The 27,738-nt window shown below is 33.6% G+C and overlaps 2 protein-coding genes and 2 pseudogenes across 3 annotated transcripts; 2 read left to right on the top strand and 2 right to left on the bottom strand.

The window, feature by feature from the left end:
* The first annotated feature begins 2,613 nt into the window (after positions 1-2,613).
* LOC106799260 (kelch-like protein 12) lies at positions 2,614-12,761 on the top strand (annotated as a pseudogene).
* LOC106799259 (pectinesterase inhibitor 10-like) lies at positions 12,742-13,921 on the top strand. Its single transcript, XM_014777452.1, has 2 exons — positions 12,742-12,880; positions 13,527-13,921. The coding sequence occupies exons 1-2, from the start codon at positions 12,742-12,744 to the stop codon at positions 13,919-13,921; spliced, it is 534 nt and encodes a 177-aa protein (XP_014632938.1).
* A 2,358-nt stretch (positions 13,922-16,279) lies between these two features.
* Positions 16,280-21,198, bottom strand: LOC100795555 (chaperone protein dnaJ 15-like; annotated as a pseudogene). The gene is made up of 10 exons (XR_005892423.1): positions 21,073-21,198; positions 20,948-21,040; positions 20,157-20,239; positions 19,945-20,084; positions 19,390-19,479; positions 19,196-19,304; positions 18,561-19,089; positions 17,753-17,853; positions 17,232-17,331; positions 16,280-16,890 (listed from the first exon to the last, which is right to left on the bottom strand). The product of XR_005892423.1 is annotated as a chaperone protein dnaJ 15-like (transcript).
* A 4,942-nt stretch (positions 21,199-26,140) lies between these two features.
* Positions 26,141-27,179, bottom strand: LOC102669898 (uncharacterized). Its single transcript, XM_006584235.1, has 2 exons — positions 26,832-27,179; positions 26,141-26,455 (listed from the first exon to the last, which is right to left on the bottom strand). Exons 1-2 carry the CDS (start codon positions 27,177-27,179, stop codon positions 26,141-26,143), a joined length of 663 nt encoding a protein of 220 aa, XP_006584298.1.
* Positions 27,180-27,738: the final 559 nt, after the last annotated feature.

The following is a 27,738-nucleotide window of genomic DNA, read 5'->3' as shown; positions in this document are numbered from 1 at the left end:
TTAATTTTTGTCTTACACTCAATCATTTTGTTATAAGCTGTGGGGTGTTTATTGGTACAGTTTGATTCAAAATACGGAGAAAATAAAATTTGAACCAATTGATTTTAGTTGGTTGGATTTGTTTGGATTTTAATTTTTTTTCTACCTCAAACCAAATCAACTTGATGTTAGAAGATAATAATTTGGTTTAGGTCATCAAATATCCAACCAAAAATTTTTAAAAAAATTAAAGACAACATATTTTTGTCCTTAAATTGACAAACAATGTTATAATAAAAAAATGTAAACAATATATTTAAATCTGATTGACGTACATAAACTAAATCTCATTTTATCAATTTTGGATTTTTGAACTGGGTTTGTTCTACTCTTATTCTCAGTTTCTCCTTTGTAGTCCCCATTTGCACGTTATTGGGCATTGTATGTGCATTCCACTTTATGATGCTTTGATTCAATGTCTCGATGACGTACAAAAGATAAAGTTTCTAAACATGAGAGTTTGTAGTCTTGAACTTGAACTCTTCCAGTTTTGTTTAATTTGGATGTTTCATGGTTCTCGTGAATTCGAATCTTAGAATGTGATTCTGATCGAAGGTTTGCTGAACTGGGAGATTGCTTCCTTCGTCAGATTTCAGTGTGCCATTGGCATTTTAAGAAAATATGTTTGAGGTGCATGTAAAATGCCAAATAAAATTTATGAGACATGAAAGCTATTGAAATCAATATTGACTTTACATTTAATGAATAAAATTATGATATATATATATATATATATATATATATATATATATATATATATATTATTTTGATAGAAATGGTAATGATAAATTTATTTTGGATAACTTTTTAGTCTTATAATTATATTTTTCTAGAATATAATGAGAATATTATTTTTGGAGTATTTTTAAAAAGTATTTTTGGTTAATTATTAAAATTGATTAAAAATATTTTTATATTCCTCAAATGAGGAGTGTCCGTAACACTTTTTCCAAGACACTTCTTTTAACATATATTTCATTATTAAATAAAATTTATAAAAAATTACAAAAATAAGAGAAAAATCATGAATTATAAGACCCAATAAAATTTATAATTTTAAATAAATTTCAACCAATTCGGTGTGTTTAAAAAAATATTTTAGAGAATGTGTTCTTCACATATTGTATCTATATGCCATAATGCTAAACACATTTTCTATCTATCAATATATACATGACCCTCCAACATGTACTGAAATTGCAAGAATCGCACAACATAAAAGAAAAAATTATGGGAAAGAAAAATTATAGCACATAACCTTAAAAACGTTGACAGGATAATGAGGCACTCAATAAATAAGAAGGAGATCATATATGAATTTTTAATTGGGAAGAAAGATTTTTGTCACATAAAATTATGTTTGGTAAGTCATTTTAATTGGTTTTTAATTTTTTTATTAGTTAAAAAATTTTGTTTGGTTATTTAGTAAATAAGTTTTTTTTATAGCTTTTTTTTTAATAATATTAATATATTTTGAAATAAAATTTTTAAAAATACTAATTTCTAATTTTTTATATTTTATTATCTTCTTACTCTTAAAATATTTATTTAATTTCTATATCATCCTTTTTAAATATATTATTTTATATATTTTAGTTAATTCAATAGTTAGTTTTATAAAAAAACTTTATAATTTAATAAGTTAGTTCAAAAACTTATAATTATCAAGTTTTAACTACCCATTATCTTTTTAACTTTCGGTTAAACTTTCTCATTTTTACTAGCTTTTTAGTTAATTTTATTAAACATAAGAATAATTTTTTTCTTACCTTCTTTGTCAATATTAAATATTTATTGTACTTGATTAACTTACTAAAGAATAAAATATGTTTGAAATTAATTATTTTATTATTTCATAGCAAATAGAAGGTAATTTTTTCCATTATTGTATTTTTGAGATTAAAAAAAATATCCATGAAACAAGTGTCCCAAGGAGAATTAAAAAAAATAATAACAATAAATTTTATTTTAAGTGATTAAAATTAATAAAAAGAAGAAACATCAACTTTAAAAAAAATCTTTTATTTTTTGTTCGCTTTAAACCATGGTTATCAAACTCTCGAGTTAACTCACTAATAGTTACGAGTTTACGAGCCTATTTGTCCTCTTCGAGTTGACTTAAACTCTTCTTTATTAGACTTTGAGTAAACTCTATAAACTCAGTAGACTCTCGAGTTTACCACCGAGTCAACGAGTTAGTAAGTTAAAAAAATTAGATCAAAATGCAAGTTATTTTTTATTGTTTTATGTCTGTTTAGTATTCAAGGTGGCTTCATTTAACGTGTTATTCTCAAATACAAAATTCTTGCATTTAATAATATCAAACTCTTATTGTCTAATAACATCAAACTTTCAATGAGAATTATCTACCACTACTATAACCTCTACAAGTAGTAGTGATGTATTATTATTAGACTTGATTATTTAAATATTTTGAACTTTATGATTTACTGTTTTATTTTTATATTGTTAAAATATTTAATTAGTATATGGCTTATAAATGTTTTGTTAGTATTTTTATATAAAGTAGACTCTTAGAATCTACGACTTAGTCTACACATCCAATTTATGACATTCTCACAAGTGTGCCTAAATTCTCGAATTTGATAACATTGTTTTGTGTTTCTTCCCTACAGAAAAGAACAGAGTGGGGGATTATGCTTTGTAACCATAAACACTTGTAATAAGTTGCTCTTCCTCTGGAAGCTTTGTTCCGTCTTTCAGTCTTCGCGACTCTTTCGAAACATCTTTCGTTATTCCCTCACTTTCTCAGTTTCTCTCAGCATCGTTCGCTTTTTGTATGCCTGAAAAACGTAGGCTTCAAAATGCACACCCTCTTCTTTTTTTTTTCTTTTTTATATTCTTCCCAGTTCTTGATCATAACCGCAATGAAAGGTTTTTTGTTTGGTTTTGAATTTTCCATGTCTCTTAGATTTTTGGGGGGTGTTGGGATAAACCCCATTTCGTCAATTTTGAAACTTTGAACTGCGTTTGTTCTGTTGTTCTCTTCCGTTCTTGTGAATGCCATTTTATGAAAGGTTTTGGATTGGAAATTTTCCATGTTGCTTTAGTGATTTGGATTTATTCGGATAAACCCCTTTCATCAATTTTTGATTTTTGAACTGAGCTTTTAGTATGTCTCTCTTTTTATTTTTATTTTTTTTCTTGTTCCTACTACCTCGGACAGTGAATGCCACCTATGATGTTTTGATGCATTGCTAAGGTTTCTAAACACGAGAGTTTGTACTGTTGAATTGTTCTAGTTTTGCTTGCGGTTCTTGTGAATTGGAAATTTGGAATGTGGTCCATGATCGTTTTTTTGTTCTGGAAAAATGGTTCCTTTGTGAGTTTCCATCTTGTCAATAACTTAAAAGGAAAACCCATTTTATTGTCCAAACCCTGATTTCCTTGTCTCTGTAGATGCTTTTCAAGATATTGACAACTCACTTTATGCTTTAATTTTGCCATAGATTGTAAATGAATTAACCTTTCTCCTCTCTTGCTAGGGTGGGGGCGCGGAAGAAAACACAAACTTCTCAGGTCAGTGTGACTCAATCTTTCTCTCCAAATTTATCATGTGGTCGAAATTTGAGAACCAACTTGGTGGCATCATCTTTAGATGTAAGAATGCCACAATTAAAGAATGTCTATCTAAACAACTGTTTGGTTAGTTCTTCTCTTTTCTCTTTTCCTTTCTTTAAAGTTTAGTGTGAAACACTGTTAGTATGAATCTAAAAAAATTAAGATGACAATATGATTCTAAAAAATGGTCTGCAACTGCGATTGCTGCTGTAACATAAAGGTATTTTGATTCACCATGATTGCATTAGTTGCACTTTCCTGCATTGTCAAGGATTGCAATGAAACCACAACAACAATTTAAATCTGTTTATGATACTCAACTTTTTGAAGTGAACATTGTGTTGTACTTGTGCAATTGTGTTCTGTTGGTTCTTTGTATAAGTTCTGCTACTCTTAAACCTGCACAAGATCAAAAAACTAGAAAAAACAAAAAACAAGCACAACAGAGCAAGACCCAAAGATTTACGTGGTTCGGCAATCTGCCTACATCCATGGGAAAGTGCAGCTCCTCATCATCACATTGATCATGAAATTACAAGTTCAATGCAAGTAGTAGCTAGCTTTGATCTCTCTTGGTTTCTCTTTTCAAAACCTCTCTCAATCACCTAGCTCACTACCTCCTTTAAGAACTCTCTGAATTTCCTGCAACTCCTCTATTTTTGCAGCCTCAAAAACTCTCTCTCTGTGTATTACATGATCAAGAGTATATATACACTCTAAAAGCTAGTTCGAGGAACAAAGGCTATACTTTGGTGCCAAAACCAATTCAGTTATAATAACTGAAAACAGTTATGACAACACCACTTTAAAGCCTTCTCACTTGTGCCAATTGTGATTTTGAGTCACACACCACAAATCTCCACCTTGACTCCAAATCAGCAAGTGTCTATCTTGTGATTCAAGGCTACACTTCTACCAATCTGCTTTAGGCATCTTCAAAATTTATCAAGTCCAGGCAGTGCTTGAACTTGACACTAGATAAGGACTTTGTGAACATATCAGCCGAGTTTTCTTCTGTTGAAACCTTCTCCACCTTCACCTTCTCAGATTCAATCGCATCTTTGATGAAGTGTAGTTTCACATTTATGTGCTTTGTCCTCTCATGGTACATTTGGTGATTTGCTAAGTGGATGGCACTTTGACTGTCACAGTGAATTGTGACACATGACAGTGCTTTTCCAAGTTCATTTACCATGCCTTTAAGCCAGATTGCTTCCATCACTCCTTCAGCTAGGGCCATGTATTCTGCTTCAGTAGTTGAAAGAGCAACAACTGATTGTTGATCTGCTTTCCAGCTGATTGTTGTACCAAACAAAGTAAACACATGTCCAGTTAAGGACTTTCTTGTATCTACATTTCCTGCAAAATCTGCATCTGTATAGCCTGTGATTGCTGCCTTATGTGCTGTCTTCTTGTACCTTAATCCAGCTTTCAAAGATCCATTTAGATACCTTAGTGTCCACTTCACAGCTTCCCAGTGTGTACTACTAGGATCTCCCATGAATCTGTTTATAATACTTACAGCATGAGCCAAATCAGGTCTGCTGCAAACCATTTCATACATTATGCTTCCAACACCACTGGCATAGGGTGTTTGATTCATTTTAGACCTTTCTTTAGTTGTTTCTGGTGCTTGAGTGACAGATAGCTTTGTATGATGGCCAAGTGGTGTGTTGACAGGTTTGCTTTGATGCATCCTAAACCTTTCCACCACTTTCTTGAGGTAATTGCTTTGGGACAGGAATAGTTCACCCTTTGCTTTATCCCTATGAATATCAATTCAGAGTATCTTCTAGCTGACCCTAGATCTTTCATCTCAAATTTTGTGTTCAAGCTTCCTTTGAGTTTCCTAATCTCTTCCTTATTAGCACTCGCTATAAGGATGTCATCCACATACAAGAGAAGGTAAAGAACACTCACTTTCCCATTTTTCAGGATATATACACAACTGTCATATTTGTTTCTAATGAAGTCATATCTAATCAAGAACTCATCAAATTTCAGGTACCACATTCGAGGGCTTTGCTTCAGTTCATACAAGGATTTTTTCAGTAAGCACACCTTGTTCTCCCCTTCTTCAAAACCTTTAGGCTGGTTCATGTAAATGGTTTCCTTCAGATTTCCATGGAGAAAAGCTATTTTAACATCCAGCTGTTCAAGTTCCAAATCATACTAATTTACCAGACCAAGTATGATTCTAATTGAGCAATGTTTCACAACTAGTGAAAAAATCTCATTGTAATCAATTCCTTCAACCTGTGTAAAGCCTTTTGCTACCAATCCTGCCTTGAATCTAGGCCTTTCTACTCCTGGAATGCCTTTCTTCTTAAAAATCCACTTACATCCAACAACCTTATGCTTCTTGGGTTGATCCACAAGTATCCAGGTCTTGTTCTTTCTTAAGGATTCCATTTCTTCATTCATTGCCTGAAGCCACAACTGGCTGTCTTCACTTTCAATTGCTTCCCTCCAGGTCTTTGGTTCTGAATTTTGAATCTCCTCAGTAACACTCAAGGCATAGCAGATAATATCAGCATGACCATACCTCTTTGGAGGCTTTATCACCCTTTTTTCTCTATCTCTAGCCAATTGATAATTAGACAAGTCATGTTGAGTAGCCAGCTCTTCATTATCTCCAGCTTCTCCATGATCAGTGTGATCAATAGCATCTCCACTGTCATGATCTGAAATCTCATAATGCTCCACCTCAAAATTGGTGTTCTCACTACTTGAGTTGTTATCCTTCTGCTCCTTACTTAGCTTTGCCATTTTGCTCTCATCAAAGGTTACATCCCTGCTGATGATGCATCTTGTCTCACCAGGTTCCAATTTCCACAACTTATACCCTTTAACTCCTTTAGGATAGCCAATGAACACACACTTTACAACTCTTGCATCTAGCTTTCCTTGTTTAACATGAGCAAAGGCTAGTGATCCAAACACCTTTAATCCTGAATAATCAAGTGGTTCACCACTCCAAGCTTCCATTGGTGTCTTGAAACCTAAGGCTGATGAAAGGCATCTATTAATCAAATATGTTGTTGTGTTTTCAGCTTCTCCCTAAAAGGTCTTTGGTAGTCCTGCGCTTAGTAGCATGCACCTCACTCTTTCCAAAATGGTCATATTCATCCTTTCTACTAAACCATTCTGTTGTGGTGTGTGAGGGACTGTTTTGTGCCTTTTGATGCTTATTTTCCTGCAAAACTCATTGAACTGTTCTGAAACAAACTCCAGGCCATTGTCAATCCTTAAAACTTTTAATTTTGTACCAAGTTGATTTCCAATAGGAGTATGCCATTCTCTGAATTTTGAAAAGATTCTGACTTATTTTTCAAAACATACAGCCATACTCTTCTTGAGAAATCATCTATGATGGTGAGAAAGTATGAGCTTCCACCATGAGTTTTCACTCTAGATGGTCCCCATAAATCAGAACGCACATACTCAAAAGGCCTAGATGAAACATGAATACTTGTGCCAAAGCTTATTCTATGTGATTTACCAAGCACACAATGATCACAAAATTCAAGTTTATCACCACCTAACATATTTTATTTCTCAAGTTCATGTAATCCTCTTTCACTAACATGACCTAATCTCAAATGCCAAAGTTTTGTTTTATCAATCAATGTATTACTAGCTACCGATGCATGCCCAATAATCATGGAACCTTCAAGAATAAACAAGCCATTACTTTTTTTCTTGTTACCCTTAGCTATGATTAAAGATCCATTTGAAATCTTAAGAACACCATTTAAAATTCTATTTGAATATCCTAGATCATCAAACATGTTTATGGAAATAAGATTTCTTTTGAGTTCTGGAATGTACCTTACATTTTTCAGTAAATACTCTTTGTTATCAAACATCTTTAGTCTCACAGTTCCAATGCCTTGTACCTTGCAAGGGTAGTTGTCTCCTAGCAGTACAGCTCCTGCTGGTTTCAGTTCCAGGGTCTTAAAATAGTCCTTTCTCAGGCTGTTGTGATATGAGCATCCAGAATCCATAATTCATTCTGTTTGTGTTTTGGTATTAGAAGCTACTAAAACACCTGCACTCTCATAACCTTCAGAGGCTTCAACTATGTCAGCAGAGTCCAAAGATCCTTTCTTGATCTTGTCTGGGCAATCTTTCTTGAAATGACCAGTTTTGTGACAATTAAAGCATTTGAACTTTGTTTTTTGGCCATTCTTTGAATCCCTTGACCTTGATCTGGACTTCTTTCCTCTTGTTCCCTTCTTTTCACTCCTTCCCCTTGAAATATTCAGGCTTTCACCATTATCCTCAGATTTGGAGTCTTGTTGTTTTTGCATCTCCTTGGTCCTTATTGAGGTCTGGACTTCTTCTAGGTTAATGTCTTGATCTTTGCCATAAAGAATTGCATCCTTGAAATGTTCAAAAGATTTTGGTAAGGAATTCAGAAGCAAGAGAGTTTTATCCTCCTCTTCAAGCTTTACTTCAATATTTTCCAAATCATCAAGAATCTTGTTGAAATCAGCCAATTGTTCAGTAGCTGTTCTTTACTCTGTCATCTTGAAGGTGTACAGTTGTTGCTTCAAGCATAGCCGATTTGCAAGGGACTTTGTCATATACAATGACTCTAGTTTCAACCACATTGAGGCTGGTGTCTTTTCTCTTAAAGCTTTATCTCCAAGGCATATAATGATTGTACTTCTGGCTCTATCAATCATCTCTGATTTCTCCTTTGAGCTTAGAGATTCAGACATCCTTTCTTCTCCTTTAAGAGCTTTTGCACAGCTATGTTGAATCAAGATTGCTTCCATCTTGATTCTCCATAACCCGAAGTCATTTTCCCCTGAAAACTTCTCAATATCGTACTTTGTTGTTCCCATCTTTCTTGATCTTGATCTCCCCACAGACGGTGCCACTTGTTGGTTCTTTGTATAAGTTCTGCTACTTTTAAACCTGCACAAGATCAAAAAACCAGAAAAAACAGAAAACAAGCACAGCAGAGCAAGACCCAAAGATTTATGTGGTTCGGCAATGTGCCTACATCCACGGGAAAGTGTAGCTCCTCATCATCACATTGATCAGGAAATTACAAGTCCAATACAAGCAACAGCTAGCTTTGATCTCTCTTGGTTTCTCTTTTCAAAACTTCTCTCAATCACCTAGCTCACTACCTCCTTTAAGAATTCTCAAAATTTCCTGCAACTCCTCTGTTTTTGCAGCCTAAAAAACTCTCTCTGTGTATTACATGATCAAGAGTATATATTCACTCTAAAAGCTAGTCCTAGGAACAAAGGCTATACTTTGGTGCCAAAACCAATTCAGTTATAATAACTGAAAACAGTTATGACAGCACCACTTTAAAGCCTTCTCACTTGTGCCAATTGTGATTTTGAGTCACACACCACATGCTCATCAGAAGTCTCTACTCTGTAACTTGGGAACACTTCTATCTTCTCAGGAACTCAGTGCTTAAATTTTGTATTATTTACATATGATAATCAGTACTGTGAGTGAAGATGAGGATTGTAATCTCTAGCTCATGGGAACTTTTATCTGTTTTGAACAGGTTTACCAGCTACGCACTTCTCTTATATGAAGAATATTGATCTAGGGTTGCCTCTGGTTCAGTTCAATTATACTGATAGGAAACTTCATTGAATTTTTGAGGCAGCTAGCAGTGGTAGAATGTATATAGATCCCTATCGACTACAGATGGTTCAGAGAGAACACAGTATCCCGCACAGGTAAATCACCAACTCGTAGACTATAATTGATATGGTTCTATTCAAGACAATTGTCATCATGATTCATGAAAAGGCCTTCTTGCATACTTTTTTTTAAAATATTTAAGGTGCAAATTTGTGTTCGACTTCAGTGCCACCCACTTCCTGAAGATAAATTCAAAGAAGTAATTGCAGACAACTACTACACTCATAATCATTTTTGGTTTGAGCTAGACCATGCACAAACAGGCAAACTTATTTCCTTACTATCAGCTGGAGCAATTGCCTCTTGTAATTCTGCCTCGCAGAATACACAGAGGTGGATTACTGTATCATGACCTCTTGCATCAAATGAATCTTTGAGGATAGGTAAAACATCTAAAATGCTTGATTTAGAGACAGTGCATTCTACTCACTTAATTACAAGATCAGATTGGATTGAAAATGATTTTTCTTTAGACGGATACATCTGGTCATCAGATTCTAATGAAGTTGAAAAGGAAGTAAACAAGGATGAGCAGAACAGCGTATTTATGAAACTGAAGGAATTAACACTCGACAGTTAAAGTCAAGATTTATCTTTGGGAAACAATGCCAATGATACTCCTGGATTTAATAACACAGAAAAGGGTTATGGAGGCATTGGATGGTTTAGATAGGATGGAAGAGAGTTCTAATCCCCCATTTGAGTATCAACATAACATAGCTCAGGTGGTTTAGGATGTTTGATGGAAAGCATTAAATGCGATATGTTAATTTATTTTGTGAGCAACTAAATTTTAGTGTATTTTTAGTTGGTGCAAGAGGTCATAGAATTGACAAATTTCAAGAAAATACAGACAGAGAGGAATTGCTACCTGGAGCAGAAGCTGCTACACTTTTCTATGTTGTAGATTCTATCTGAAATTTATCATGTTTTTCAATTGTTTCTCCATCCCAAACATCTGTAAGCATATTGCTGGAATGCATTAAAATGTATAAGATTATCATAGAAATTGACCAAGCATGTGAGAATTTCCTTTTACTCGTTACAAACAGTAGCTGAAGTTAAAAATTACATATGAGGATAATTACTTAACAAAAATCTATAAACCTGTTTGGGGACTTCAAACAGTAGCTGCAGCATTGTAGTACAGAACCAATGCTTGTTTTTACTCGTTACAATCTCTTCACAGATTTGAAATTCCCTTTTTAATTGAAAAGGTTTTGGTTCTGCACTTCTACTGCAGCATTGTAGTGGGAGAATGAAACCAATAAAACAAGTCGAATCCAACAATTTAAATATAGTGAGATTCAATTTTTGGGGGGTTATATTATGATCCGATTGCAAGTTGTGGGACTTGAGTCCCACATTGGAAGTATATGATTCTAGTGTAGGCTTTATATGGCATTCGGATCAACTAGCTTTTGTGGTGTAGTTTTCTCAATTCTATCAATTGGTATCAAAGCTTTCCACCATGTCTCGCAGCTACAAACAAGTGGTGCAAGTGGTGACACTGTCATTGCAGTATTTGCCTCAGATAGTCAAAGGGTTAGCGCCTAGTGCATAGCCAGCTCACGTGGCCATGGGCACCGAGGCAATAGAGCGTGGTGCGATGTTAGGATTCCATTGAGGTGGTGACACTGTCGTTGCAGTATTTGCCTCAGATATTGAGATGCTTGATTTAGATAATGGGTGGTGGATCCCTACACGCTCAATGCTAGAGAAGGTAAAATGGGACAATCAAATGATGAATATTTCATGTCTTGACTGAGAATTGAGAGGTATAATTATGGGTAAATGCAAAATGACACAAGAAATTATGTGATTTTTTAGGCTTAAGCGCCTTAAGATGTCAATTGGAATTAATATTTCACAACATCTTATCCATTTAAAGTTTATTAATTTTGTCAGTTATTTTTTAAAAGAGCTAACTTTAAAATTGTTTAGGCCTTTAGGGTAGCTTATATCATGATTTAGTATGTATGTTTGCATCAGGTATTGTTACCGGCCTTATACCTTCAATGTATTTGTCACTTCTAAGATGACCTAAGTCTTTTCTTTCTCACATGGCAGAATAAATTATGTAATCATTTAGATAATTTCTTTGAAAAGCATAAAAACTATTTATCTTGTTACTTGAATGCTCTTTATATTTCCAGAGATTTGTTCTTGCTGCAGTGGAACTCAATGGTGCAATCTATGCCACTGGCGGATTTGATGGAAATGATTACTTAAGGTAATATTTATAACTTGATTTTGGTTCAATTTTTTAACTGAATGGTTCAATTTATTTATATCATTAGTTGAAACTTTTCATGCAAATATGGCAGATCTAGACTATGATTTTTTTTTTTTTTTTTATATAATAGGGTGTTATTTTTTATTTGTACCAATGTGAATGACACTTCTACATAACTGCAGGTCTGCTGAAAGATTTGATCCAAGGGATCATTCTTGGACCAAAATACCAAACATGAATGTAAAGCGAGGCTGCCATTCATTAGTTGTTCTAAATGAAAAATTGTGAGCTCAACGTCTTTTGTCTCCATAATTGCATTTTATTTTCATTGATGAAGGAGCAATTGATCTTGCTCGAGTATACTGTGAGTGTTTTGCAATGTGTTAATCTTGACCATGCCAACTTAATGTTGTTGTTCCAAAATATTCTGCCCAAATCCCAAACAATCTGTACACAAGATAATTTTGAAAAGAATGGAGGGAATAATCAGTAAATTTTATAAATCTAAACTTGGTTGTTATCCATTTATGTGTTTGGAAGATGCTCAACTTATCTTTGAATCATTTTGGACTAGATCATGCCACCATAAACGGTAAAATTCCATAGATAAAGTACTGCTATTCTAACCATAGATTTAATCTAACCCTTGTTTCGAAATTTTTTGTGCTTACTGAGACATGTTTCACTTAAAATTCTTGCATTGCATAGGTATGCACTTGGTGGCTTTGATGGTGACAAAATGGTTCCAAGTATTGAAGTGTTTGATCCCCGTCTTGGGGCATGGACGATAAGGGGAACCAATGAATCATCCTAGGGGGTATTATGCTGTTGTAGTTGTCAAGGAATCCATTTATATGATTGGAGGAGTTAAAGTTGGCGAGAACATTGTAGATACCGTGAGTAAATCTATTAATACTATATTGTGCCTTTGAAGAAACATTTAGGACTAGCTTCATAATAACTATCTATCTAAATATATATACATCACAGGTTGAGAATTACTAGGAAGGTCAGGGATGGCAGGAAACTTGCACTACAACAGCTGTTAAAAGGTGTTTCTTGACAGATATTGCCTGCAGTCATGAGTGAAAGAAGGTTCTTCAGTGGTCACATAGACACAAATTTTTGTAAAGTCATAGGATGAGGAGATAATTTTGCATGACTTTGTGTATAAGATATATAACAGGACATCAACATTGTATATGAATTGTTTGGTTATTCCTATAGTTGACCCCATTTTCATTTTTAATCAACTAAAATCTGAAGCTGTTAGTGTTGTTTGCTGTTTTCTGTTTTCTAATTCATCGTACGAGGTTAATGGTAATGATGATTACAATAAGGGTAATCAGCCTATAACTACTCGTAAACTAGGAGCTAATATGTTAATTGAAAACTCATAATTATTTGCATGATCAAACAGGATGCTAGTTGTACGAACCTAATTTTTGAACTTTTGATCTCATGTATATCATTCCAAACAAAATTAATTCTTGGATTAGTTGATATTAAAAACACGAAAGAATATATTAGATTTGAGTGGATCATAGTGAATGATATACATTTTTTTGGTTTCAAATTTGTTTAATACCACACACTACTAGAAAAACTATTATTTACGACGTTGTTTCTAAGACGATTCTAAAGGACCGTCTTAAAAGAGGAGGCGGTGGCAAATTTTGTAATTTGGAGTAAAAATAATATTTTTTACGTCACACATTCTAAGGCGGTTAAAAAGAACTGTCTTAGAATGTAAGATAGTGACAATTTTGTAATTAAAGTTAATAAGTTAACGACGGGTATTAGGTAGGCCCGTCTTAGTTTAATTAAGGCAACACAAAGCCCAACTCAGTAACCTACACTCTTCACCTTCGAAGCAATTAGGGTTCGCGATTTCTAGAACCTTCGAAGCTCGAATCTCTCTTGAAAGGCTTCGAATCACGATCCTCTCCCTCTCACCTTCTCTTCCCTTGCCACTTTCCCACCATAGGCTCCTCTTCGTCGCCGTCCCCACCACAGGCTACCGCGCCCAAAGCCTATCCTCCAACCACCTCCTCCGCTCCCCCACCCACCACCACCACCCCTCCTCCACCCGCTCCCGCTCCCGTTTCAAAAATCGCTCTGGCCTCTTCTCCTCCTTCCTCCTCCTCCTCCTTTGGCCCCACCGCTTCCTCTCCTTCAAACTCCCCTACCGATTCTCCTCCCGCCCCCGTGTCTCCCTCCGACTCCCCCGTCACTTCCAGCCCCGTCGTAGTCAGCGACGGACCCGCCGACGCCCCCACACTTCAACTGCAAATCTGCTTACGTGGCCTGAAAGGATATGGAGAGAAGCAATCCGGTGAGGAAGCCACACACTTCAAGTGCAGATTTGCTTACGTGGCCTGAAGCTCCCATTTCTGATTCCTCAGCTCCTCCTTCCTTCGTCGTTCGTTCTCACCAGATACAGTCTACTTTTTCTATTTTTCTTTTGTTTCTTCTTTGGGTAATTTTTATTTTTCATTATCTGTGGTTTTTTTTGTTGTTATTGTGGAATTTCAGCCGTCGGATGGGATGAGGAAGGTAGTGTATGGGTTTCAAGTCACCGATGAAGAGGTCGAGAGCTTGAATAAAAGGTGAGATCTACTCTATTCTCTCTCGTTATTTTCTCTAAATTTAACTTTTTATGATCTTTTCATTATTAAAACTTTGAAACGTTTAGCCTTTGAAATTTGAAGAAGCTGGTTCCCTTTTCTGCCCCAAAATATTTGGCACAATTGTTTGTGCCATTGAAATTTTTTTATTCATGGTGCAGACCTAACAGGAAGTTGTGATAGTGTTCGGTGTGGAAAAAGGTTGAGAGGTTGACCCCTTTTTCTGTGCTGTAGAATGGGGTCTGCTGACTATTTACACTTTTATCTCTTTATCTCTTTGAGTGTGGGATAGGAGAATTCCCATATACTGCAAATGAAGGTCCTGTCAATCTTATGTTGCAGGTGTGTGTGCCAATGCTTATTGATGCTATTTGTTTCCTTTGTATGATTAAATGTGCATGTTTTCTGAGAAGAACATCCTTGTTGACCATCTGAGATCATTCATATTATGTTCAATATGGCATACAATGTACTCAAAATAAATTCTCCCAAGTTTTGACATCTGAATTTTGAGTTTTTTGCCACTACATGGTAAATTAATGGGTATTTATTTAGCTCAATGTTATAGAAATATGTCCAAACCGTGCTACACATGAATTTATATAGCGAAAGCTCAATTTTCAAGTGTGTACTTTTTTTATATATTTATTTCTGCATCAAGAAATAATGTGGTTTTTGCATGATTAATTTTGAAATTCTGCTGATCTATGATTTGGCTCTTGCTAGTGGTGGCCACTTTAACAGCATTTTAACTTTTAATGTACTATTTTCTAGTAGTGTTCCAACTCAGGAACATGATTTACAATTCTAGATCTGAATTGCATGCACCACCTTACTGCCTTTTAACTTTTAATGTACTAGTGCTGCATTTTTTAGACAATTTTTTGGGTTTTGCTTTACTTGCATTTGTTGTTTATGATGCTTCTTGTGCCCATAATTTATCTTGGGAATCTTGGCACTTCTATCCATATCTTATATGAGTTCCTTTTTGTCAGGTGAATACAGTAAAAAAATGATACATTGAAGCTTTTCCACAGCATTGAGAAATATGGTATGTGTAAATTTGCTTTTAACTTCGTTGAAATTAAAATTCCAAATAATAATTTTAAAGTCTTTATTTTGTGGGTATTTTTGACAGCATTGAGAAATATGGTATGTGTACCTTTGCTCTTAGTTATTTCATTTCCAATAATTTCTTTTGAATTCTCCTTTGTGCCATTGCCTTTTATTCTCCCTATGGATCAGAAAAGAAAGGTCCACAATAACTAATATCTCACCCTATATACATACAAAGCTAACAAATTTTGTATTTTTTTTAATATCAGTCCTAAAATATACTGATTCAACTAATTAATAGTGAAATAATTTTATTAAAAAATACTATATTATTACACAAACCCTCTCATTATATCATTTTTAATTTTTTAGAACAATGATTAATAAGATCATAATATCTATATATATCTAATAGTTTGAATAGAGTGGTAGCATATAGGAAAGGAATATTGTTTAATGTATGGGGAAGGGTAGTGAAGGAGAGCTGACATTTGATTAGATGATCAAAGTGATTGAGGTTTATGGTGAGGTGTGTTGCAGGTAGAGTGACAGTAAATAAATAAATATTCAATCACACATTCTTCACTCTTGTTCAGAGTTGGTTTTAATTAAAGAGTTGCGACTCCCAAGCCAAAGTGGATTTTGTTTTATTTGTTTGATTCCACATTCTCTGCAAAGATGGCTCATATGTCATCTATGGGTCTATTCCACACTCTTCAAATTTTGAGATTTATATTATTATTTTTATTTTTTGTCTGAAAAATGTGTTTTGTATTTTAAGAATTATTTATATCAGAGATATATTTTTTGAAATTTTATTCAACTAGTAATTACATTGTGTAGCAAAGACAATAATTTATTAACAAATTTTGAGATTTATATTATTATTTTTATTTCTTATCTAAAAACTGTGTTTTGTATTTTAAGAATTATTTATATCATAAATATCTTTTTTGAAATTTTATTCAACTAGTAATTACATTGTGTAACAAAGACAATAATTTATTAACAAATTTAATGATTATATACCGTTAGCATAAAATTTATACACGGTCAATTAAAAAATTATTTTGATTATAATTTTAATTTTTTAAAAATATATCTACAAGGAAAATGACTTTTACCTACAGTCAAAATCTATCACTAGAAGTCCAAAATCCGTAGGTAGATGTATAAAGGACTTTGTCCTACAGACTTTTTTGCGTCAACTTTGAGAGGGTATACAGTGACAACTAATAGTCTGTCACTATAGGCTTTACCTACGGATATATTTTTACCTACAGTCAAATTTAACTATCATTATAGGTAACACCTACTATTTCAAATGTGTAGGTAAAAAATATTAATTTATACCTATAATCTCTAACTGTAGGTAAAAGTCAGTTTACTTGTACCTACGGTCTGCTGTAGGTAAAAGTCAGTTTACTTGTACCTACTATTCCATGACAATCTTGTTTTGAATTCATCATCTGAATGGAGTGCATCCTGCAACGACCCATTACTGCAATACTCATAAATAAGAAGCCTTTGGCCATGCTATGCACAGTACCCAATAAGCTCAACAATATTTGGATGCCGGATTCTGTCAATACTGTTTATCAATTCGAGAAACTCATCATTTTTTTGGTGATTAGAAACTCTCTTGTCTAGTTTCTTCACAGCAAGTATCTAACAATTCATAGAGAAAGAGTGAGTGTCAAGATTTGAGTCCAATCTGTATTGTTCAAAAAATAATAAAATAAGCCTATATTATTATTAAATAACATGTGAATGTTTAGATTAGTTTAACATTACAATTGTTATGAGAACACCTGATGATTACATTTAATTTTAAAAAATAAGTTTACCACTTGACTTTTTTCTTTTTTTCTAACAATGAATTATATATATATATATATCAATTAGGAAACATTTGTATGAGAAGAAAAATAGTTAAACAGAAAAGATAAAATTAAACAAAAGCAATTTATCTAAACTGGACTCATTTCTCATTCTAATTAATTACTTACCAGAAAATGTAAAATTACCACGTGGAAGCAACATGTCTTCTGCATTGCATGACACAGTGAGTAGCATGTTTCTTCTAGAATCGACCTTACAGTGAGTAGCCTTAGTAGTTAAAAACAACAATAATGATTTTTTTTTATAATCAGCAGGGAACCTAAGTATCAAACCATATATAGGCAGGGTGCTTAAATTTTAAATTTAGAACCTATAAATTTAAAAGAGAAAATACACATTGAATTCATCAACATTCAATAATTTATAAAAAGGTAACAATTTTAAGAATAAGGGTGTCTTTGACAGAAGATAAATAGGGAAGAAGGAGAAAATGGAAAAGAGATGAGAAATGTAAATGACAACCTTGGAATGTTAGAAACTAAACTTATTGACAGTTATAAATTCAACTTCAAGAAGTAACTAAGTGTTTTATAGCTTTTATTAGGATGACTATTAGTACCGTAGCTTCCAACGAAACCTTTTCTAATTCACTAGTATCCAAAACAGAGTCATCACAATTATTACTCACCTTGCTACCAAATGTGGATGAAAGAGAACCTGAGTAGTTAACATGACTAAATGTGGACCATTGCGGCCTATCAACTCCTTCCGACTTTTGTTGACATAAACCTGCAGGGGGGAATAAAGAATTAGGTTCTAATAGATTTATTACCTCTTGCTAGTTGAGAATTTATCATGTATCGAATCTAACAAATACAAAATTTTGTCCTTGGGCTCGAATGCATAACAAGACCAATGCTCCTCAAACAAAGTTGGTACATGATGTTTGACTAGAAATCATTTCTAATAAAATTGTAGTTCTAAAATCATGTTTTAAGACATGATTTACCTATAACTTGTAATATTTTTAAAAAAATATATTTTTTTAATCAGGTTGAAAAATTGTCCATCCCATTTATAATTATCCCAAGTGCATAATCTGCTGAGTCAACAAGTCACTGGCTCAACCTCTGAACCTGTAGAATCAAATGGGATCACATTGGATTTATGACATGGTTGATTCATTTAGTGATTTAAATTGATTAGTTGATTGATTCCCAAGCCAATCTGAGTCGAGTTTGATAGAACAGGTAATAACTCTAATGTTTAAAGCATGTTTCACAACTATTATTTCTCCAATTTCAATTGTTTTCATGAAGGAAAAAACTCAGGTATTAGAGAATTGAAAGCATAATAATATAACAAAAAATGCTTTGTTGGGGTCAATTTGACCAGCTCCAATGGCAAGAGGGGAAGCATATTGAGAAGGGTAACCATAGTCCCTAATTGGATTTTGTGTATTATCAAGAGGACTAGCTGTGGTTACTAGTGCAGACCTTATAGCAGCAGCACTCCATTTAGTGTGTGCAGCTTTCAAAAGAGCAGCAACACCAGAAGCATGAGGGCATGCCATGGATGTTCCAGACAGCAAATTGTAGCCACTAGATAACATCACATTGTTGCCAATTGTTGCTACTACTTCTGTAGGAACATAAGCAGCAAGAACATTAGAGCTAGGTGCCATTATGTCAGGCTTCAAGACCCATGATAGCTTGCTGAAGGACCTCTTGAAAAGTAAATGGTAACAACTGGTGCTGGCTTTATTCCAACAAATGTTCGTTGAAATTTGATGGTGGTTGTTGGCTTCTTATGGCTTTTTGCATACTTGATCACAGATGATGCATCCTGAGAGCTGATTACTTAAGAGAATAATAACCTTTCTATATTCTGCTTCAAATTGGCGTAGCTCATTCCTCTTTCTTAAAATTTGAGCTTCAATGTCCTTCAGTTTTTGGGTGGTATCTTCATATGATTTTGCACATACTGCCTCAATCATATAGCTAGCAGACTTAAAGAAGTTATCTCCTAAACAATATTAACTTGAATCAGTATATGTAATGTAACTTAAAATAGTTTTACATAAAAATAGCCTAAACTGGAAAAAGAACAATATAAGATAAATTATTCAGACCATAAACAGCAAATATATGAGTGCCAGGCTTTAGTTCCGAGACTTCACAAGGCTGAAGACCTTCCAACCTTTTAAAGAAGGCCCCTTCAGGATCCTTGGCCATTGCTAACTGCACATAGCACTAACAGTAACCACCACTTCCCAAACATACAGCACCAAAGGAAAAAGAAACCTAATGAACATAATTTTCATACCGCATTCACCGTCGAATCCATTCTATACACTTGAAAATGTAAGAAATACATTCCTGCAGATGTCACCTTGCCAGTCTTCTCACTATCTTCCTGTATAGAAAGATAGTTACAATATCAGTTAAATATAAATATACACTCCAATGAGATTGCATAAGTGTTACATCAATAAATAACTAGTTGCAGTTTTTGCAATCTACAAATCAATTACAAGTAGCTTAAGAACAATTCATGTGGTGTATCTTAACATTATTCCTACAAATAATTATGTCTGTTATGTCTGTGACTTTTGAGCTTAGCATCACTTTACATAATCCATGGCCAACTTTGATGTTTTATCCAGATGAGAAACACAAGTAACAGTCTACCACAATGCCAAAGGCTTAATCCACAGTTGAAAAAAACACTAGATATGAACTCTCAACAGAATCAAGGGTAATATTTCTAACTAGAGTTGGTATCACAAGATTTATACTCTCATCCATTAAACCAAAAAGTCACGAGGGGAGGAAGGAGTAAGTGTAGATTCTGTAGAGGCACTAGAACAAAGAAGATTACCTGCAATGCTAAACCATAGCCTCTATTTGCATCTTGTTCAAAGTAGAACAATTGGAAGGGGTCTGATTGTAACTGTTCCATTCAGAGCTTCTTCAAGAACATTAGCTGAAATGGTAGTCTTGATAGGGACACCCATTTTGCTGTAACAAAATAGAATCAGAAACAAAGCAAAATAATTTTGAAAACAAATAGTCATGCAATAAAATGCACACCTGAATAAAGCTGTAAACATTGTGTTCACAGTCCCAAGATTAGATAAATCAATTTCCATGTCCATGCTATCCGCATCAAGGGCCTGATAAGTATAGGTAGAACATCTTAAAGATTGTTGCATTTCAAATAGAACTATATCATGAAGAATGTGAATGAAAACGTCAAAAAGCTTTCAAGAGATATATATACAGATAATGATACATAAATCGAGCCATTTACACCCATAAAAGGAGAAGAATACTGATGAAACTTAAATTCTCTGAGAATTGGCAAGCCATATCAATGAAGATGAATGTATGGATTGAAGGCAAAGATAATAATCTACCAAAAGAAATCAAGATAGGAAAACTAAAAACTAGCACTTATGTAAAGGAAGTCAGCACTGAAATAAATGACCAAAATTTCCCAATTAGCATGCATGAAACCAATTTTGGTTAAATAAATATAATAACTGCAGATATGCAATTTACTTGAATTCCAAGTTGCAGGCAGGCAATATGAATGATTTAATTCCTCTCTCCTTAGATGTAAAAGTTAAGAACATAAGACAATCTGGCAGGTTTGGTTATAGATCACCAAAAAATTAAGATGCTAAAACATGCTCCCCATAAGAAACACAACAAACTAGTCACGCAATGCATTTCTTATCTGTTAGCTACTTTGGCCAGCCCAATAATATTATCTTTCTTCTATGTCAAAAACCATATTTTTGTTTTCACACTGTAGGAAGAGTTGAAAATGAAAAACAGAAAAAGGAGAGAAAACACGGAAAGGACAATAAGAAATGGACCTCAAATCCAGCACTGTCATACTGCCTTCTCTTTTTTGGGTCAACCAAATAAGGGGGCCTAGTTTCAGGATTATATTTCTTACAGCTGGATTTCTTGGATCATCTTCGGGGATTTTTCTTTCAACCTTTCCGACAAGATCAGCACCAACATCAGCAGCCTTAGTATAGATACCTCCACCAACTCTTCCAAACAAAGCCATAGAAGACCCACCAAGACCATAACCAGTTATAGCCTCAAAAAGACCACCCATGTTATTGAAAGTTTACAACAAATATTTATATTTGATTTGACTCAATTTTATGTCTACCAAAAGTTCTAATGAAAAATAATATCAAATATGAAGCAGTTTCAGATTGATCACAACTCTATCGACTAACACCAAATTATCCATCTAAGAAAAACTTACATTTTAGAGTATAGAAAATCTGAAGAAAGACATTTTACAAGGCAAGTTAGAGATAATGTAGACAAAAATAAGCCATAATAAATCAATCGTAAGCATAAGACATGATAATGTTCACTTTCAGAATACAGATCTGTAGGTGCCAATGAGAAGATACAGAGCATACGACAAAAGAAAATAGATAAATTCCTCAGGAAATTGCCAATCAACAACTATGCTATGTTGACAGAAAATAGAAATAAAATTAAATTAGAAATGGGTCTTAAAAGAGACAAAAAAAACATGTGATGGATAAGGTGAGAAAAACCTGGATTTAAGGATCTTAATGTCTTCTTCTTTAGTCATTTCTTCCTTGCTATTAAAAAAAATAGAAAGCAGTATAGTAACATCCTCACAAGAGTCTTGCCAATCTGAAACCAAAGTCATAAAACAACATAATGGCCTAATTAAAGAACAAGAACAATCCTAGAAGAATTCCATTAGAATTTCTCTTCCTGTGAGACCACCTTGTGCATCTTGTTCAACATTAATATATTTAGAACAACTTCTTACTAACAATCGAATACATATAGACACACACAGTAGATATGAAACTAACAATAAAGGATCTTGTTTAGAGTTTTTCCTTTCATCATTATAACCAATAGATATTTCCCAATTTGAATGTAGCTCACATTTACTAGGCGATCACCATTGAATCTTGAAATACAGTTGGAACATACTCTGTCCTCTTCCTTCTATCAAGGTTATGTAAATAAAAGCTAAAAGCTTGTGCACTCTGTCAAGGTTATATAGCATTTGAAAGCTTAAAGGCTTCTCTGAAACATCTTGTGTGTTGTCTCTGCATATCTCTATTTATATGATAACAGGAATTTTTATTGCAATTAAATTTTATTTATATAATAGGAGTAGTCATTTTTCTTGTAGTGCTAATGAAATCAAATCCTCCAACAACACAAGACCAGAAAAAATAAGAGGTCATTCCCAAATCTGTAACACCTAGATTACTAATGTTACCAATGTTTACATAGTAATTTCAAGTTTCAGCAACTACAGTGGTAGCCTTCCCTACACTAAGGTCATTTCATAGTATCATTATGCATCTTATCACACTAACAATAAAACAAACAATGTCCCAAGTTCCTTTAACTTCATTAATTCACAATAACAACGTGAACCTAAAGCTAAAAAGCTTCCAATGATTGATCTTCAGTGAAGGGGGAAAGGGCGAGTGAAGTGGAAAATTGCGTACATATTGATGGGGCACAACGCAGCAATTGCAAGCAAAATCAACACGAAGAGAAATCAGAGAAAAACTAAAGAGGAAGAAAGGAATGGAATCAAAATAAATTAGGTTAAAAAAGACACACTTATAAAGTGAACAAAAATGAGGACGATGTAGAGAGCCAATCCACTGTCGGTGGTGGCGAAGAAGACGCTGATTGGGCGGAGGGTGACGACGACGGCGCCGATGAATGGTTGGTTCCACATCTTGCTGCTGCGATGGTGATGACTAAGAAACTGAGAAAGAGAGAGTAAATGAAGGAAAATTGAAAGAAATTAATTTAGCACCTTTGGATCTTGCGTGCGTGAAATGAATGAAGATGATATAAGACTAATATATTTTATCCTTAAAATTTTTAACAATTATTAACTAAAATTTAATTTAAATTGAATGGTTATTTTTTGAGATTAAGTATTTACTAAAAAAAATGAGACTAATATTTAAATTCAAACAGTCTTAAAGAGTTATATCTATACCAACAATAGTAGGTATAAGACTTTGAGGTTATACCTACACCAACTAACTATAGGCACAAGTTTTATGAAATTTTTTCTTCATCACGTAGTTGTAGATATAAGGTTTTTAGACTTTTGTCTACACTTTGTAAGTAGTAATCCTTTTGAGTTTTACCTACACTAATCAACCATAGGCATAAGTTTTTTTGGAGTTTTACCTATGCAATATAGTTGTAGGTAGAAGTCTTTTTTTAATTTTAATGAATTTACCTACACCAAATAATGATTGGTACAAGCTGATGAGTTTTACCTACATTAGTCAAGTGTAGGTAGAAATATTTTTGAGATTTACCTACACTAATGTATGTCTGTGAGAAAAAGACGTCCGTAGACATAGGTCATTTTCCTTGTAATTAAAAATATAACATATTTGTTACATATAATCATTTATATAGTTAGATTATAGTGGCCTCTGCACTCCACTATAAGATTTTGGTTTTGAAATAAAGTATTCCGAATGTAGTATAAAATCTAGATCAATCCATTAATTTATTCATGAAAATCTATTGCTTAAATTAATGTACCTTGAATACATTAATTAGATATCCATTTGTAAGAAATCTGTCTTTTAATCTTGCACGCACTTTTTGATTCTATAAACAATATATATGATGTTTCTATTCCAATCTTGGACGCAATATTATAATCTCCCTTGGCCATTATTTAATTCACAAGATCGAATGTGGCCTAGTTCCAGACCTACGATCTGATAGGGCTGTTACATATAATATTCAATGGAGACCCTTGGAGTAAAAAATAAGAGCCTGAGTACTTTGTCTGTTTGTTCTGAGTTTTTATTTGGGGGGTAAATCTCGATGCTCACAGTGTCCATTGCTCCTTTGCTCCTTTAAATACTGCTTGACTTTATGTAGTACCACCATTATTTTATGTATGTATAGTACACTTAATTAATCACATTATCACTAGTTCATCTGTGTAAGTTAAGAGTATAATTACTACAAAAGAAATAGTACCTTCTGTTAAATGTTAAGGGGAGTTGATCAATAAAAAAGTTTAGAAACTAAAAAAATCCTAAAATACTTAAGACTAAAAAACTATTAAACTCTAAAACTAACATTCTATCACAATATAAATTTTTTTATTATAAATTTTTTTGTTCTTGGCTTATTTTTTTTGTCTTTCACTATTGTTTGTTTCAACTACGTATCATTGATAAGAAATTAGATCTATCTTATCTGCATCTGCATAAAGTAGAAAGGCATTATTTTAGTTTGCCTTTGGAAAATAATGTTTGCTACTCTCTTTGTTATGGTTCCTACAAATGACTAAATGAGTGATTGGTTGGTTAGTCTTGATCCGATTGTTATGATGTTCAGTTACTAATGGTTGGTAGGTTCATCGATCTTTCGTGTTTCGGTATTTTTGGGGTATTTTGGTTTGGTAGTTTGGATCCTTTTTTTTTATGCTCGCTTAGTTTTGATATTTCCTTTTAGAGGTGTGTTAGTGCTATTTACTTGCTCAATAAAAGAGTATGAAGCTAATAGAAGCTTTGCCTGATACTAAAAAGGTTGTAGTTAGATCTATAAAAAAATCTAGGAGGGAAAATGTAATTATATTGCCTTGTGGAAATAGGGACTTTCAATTTGATAATATAGTATGTTTATGTGCTATGCATGTGTTGTAGCAATTTTAATGTGGCTAATTGAATGTTTCATTCTGAAAAATACTGCATTTAGTGTATGGGTTAATTGAATCTTTTTTTTTATTCTAAAAAGTGTTAGGCTGATAAATTTGGTGAATGCTTTGGAATTTGCAGAGTGACTCTTGGATGGACTTGCTGGTTTCTTGACAGATTTTTTTATCAAGAAACATTTGGGAAATAATGAGGCACGGTACAGGAGATACAATGTTTGTTTTCTTTTCTTGGTTTATCTGATCTTTGTGAAGGTTAACTTATCATGCATTAGCTTGTAAAAAAAATTATCAACTTGTTCTATTTATTGTTGTCTAAAAATGTTGTTGCTGCAATGCTACAGAGGGAATGGAGAACTGGAAGTGGTGGGGGTAGCAGCTACCAGCAATCACAAAAAAAAAACCTATCTAAGACGGTTCTTTTAAAACCGTCGTAGTATGTCTACGAAACTAAGGCAGTTGTGGAAATAACTGTCATAGAAATTTAATAGCAAAAACGCTAATCTAAGACGGTTATTTTGATAACCGTCTTAATTTCTAAGACATACTACGACGATTCTTTTAGAATCGTCTTAGAATTTGCATGTTGACTACAACATATTATGTCGGGTTTAGTACGTGAACCGCCTTATATCTACTACATTCTAGGACGATTATTTAATAACCGTCTTAGAAAACGTTAGTTTTTACAATGGTTCAAAAACCGTCGTTGTAAGTATATTGTGATATTACGACACTGACTTATAAGACGGTTCAAAACCGTCATAAAAGGTCTTAAATAACCGACTTAAAAGATCATTATTGTAGTAGTGACAATAGCTTTTTGTTGAGTTTTACGTAATAGAATTGATTTTGCGAAAATTTTTGCATTAAAAGAGTTTAAAATTGATTGTGTACGTCCAGAATTAACTGAGTTTTTTACTCTTAATTTTATAATAAAAATATTTAAATATAAATCATATCACTTTAAAATTAATTTTAACTATAAATAAGTTTATAAAATTAATGTTGCCAGCGCCCATCCAAGCATGCATGCAAGATGGTGTTTTTGTACTAGCCAGTGGATAATAAAACTACACAACAAAACAAGGGCACTACAAAATCATTGAGAAATTTTATCCATTATTTATATTTATTTATCAACGGATAAAACACAAATTGATTAAAAGTTAAAACAAATTGCAACAGTAGAACACCTACAGTCTTCTGGGCGTAACCAAGCTTTGAACATAATTCGTATAGATCCTTCGTGTGTTGCAGGAGATTTTACCGTGTTTTAATGTATTCTCTCTCTCATCATAAATAATTGCTCGCAATCGATAATATGTAGTGTCGATCATGAGGACACCGCCATCCTCAATTCCTCATACATGATCAATGGCAGTAAGTCATGACATGGCATGCAATCAATTTCTAGATCCTGAATAGCAATGCTCTGCGACAGAGTCCAAGAATTTTGATTCCCAAACTCCTTCATTTGCCATATCGCTAAATGTTTTGTCTTGCGACTGTGAAGAAAAAGGCTCAAACAGTCCTTCAATACCCCAAAACATTGATCGGAGATGAAATCCTCATCATCTCCATCAGAGTAAAAATCATGTAAGTAAACCCCATCAAGAGAGGCAGCAACAATTGTGTGTATGTCTCGTTCCTAAGATCAAGTGAAACAATCACCAATTCATCAAATGTAATATCATACGAATTATGAGGAAATGCTAATGCCATCCAATTAAGAGTGCTATTTAGATACACTCCACAACCTGGTATTGAAGTGGGATCAGCGTGGAAACTTTGAATGTTTCTCCAACAATTATGGCCATTTATGTTGCAAACTTTCACCTCACACAATTTGAGCGAACCATCATTGTTAAGAGTGGAAACTATTGATACGACCACCTCGTAGCCAAAGCCAAAGGTGCCAGCAGCGTGATCTATTCCAGGAAGGGCTAAAACACATTGTGCGTCTTCAAATGTTTTTCTAGTGGCAGGGTTCCAAACGAGAAACTTGGCCACCTCGTAGTTGTTACGTTCGCCAAACAAACAGACCTTAAGCCATTGCAGGCTCCGGCAATCTCGTACGTGTCATTCAGCTCCAATCCGAGGCTATGATCATCGGCAATAAGGGACAGTGGGTCGTCTGATACTAAAGGAATGGCAGGACATGAAAGAATGAAGAAACGATTCAGAGTGTCGTCGACTGAGCAAATCAATAGAAAGTCCTCGCTTTTGGGTGATCTTTGAAGGTGCAGTTTCACGAAACTTGAATCGGAGATCAATGACTGAAACCACTTGCTCGCGCACGTGAATCGAACAAGAGATTTCACTGGAAGCCATGAAAGAACTTCCATCATCAGTTTCTCAAACAGAATTTCCATTACATGAAACTTTGGCACGACGTCTACGTTCTTTTCCTCGTTAACTTGAAAGGCAACAACGTGTGGCAATCACTGTTTTTTCAACCTAAAAGACAAAACACTGTGGAAATAATATCATATATCATGGAATTTATAAAATAGAGAAATTTTGATGAAAATTAAAATAGATAATGGGGTGATATTGGAGATTACCATGTCGCACCGATTTTAAAGGAGTTTTTGTTAAATATGAATAGATTTAGTTTTAGTAATTTTTTCATTTTTTTTTTCGGTTTTGTTTATCCAATTTTGTTTTTCGATACAGTTTATCCTATTTTGTGAATTTTTAGAATAAAATTAAATTTAAATATCTTGACGAATACTGATAGATTTTTTTTCTTAAATACACCTTCTCATTCCTGTTTTATTTTTTTAATCTACACTACTACTTTACACTCTAATTTTTAATATATACTATTTGAGACTTTCTCTCTCCTTTATGTTTTTTTTTAATTTAAAATATTATAAAATATAAATATTATATTATATAATTTTTTAATTAGTTTTAAAATTACTTATT

This window comes from Glycine max, chromosome 7 (assembly GCF_000004515.6).
Source record: "Glycine max cultivar Williams 82 chromosome 7, Glycine_max_v4.0, whole genome shotgun sequence".
NCBI classification, from domain to species: domain Eukaryota; kingdom Viridiplantae; phylum Streptophyta; class Magnoliopsida; order Fabales; family Fabaceae; genus Glycine; species Glycine max.
This window is presented reverse-complemented; position numbering and strand designations above follow the sequence as displayed.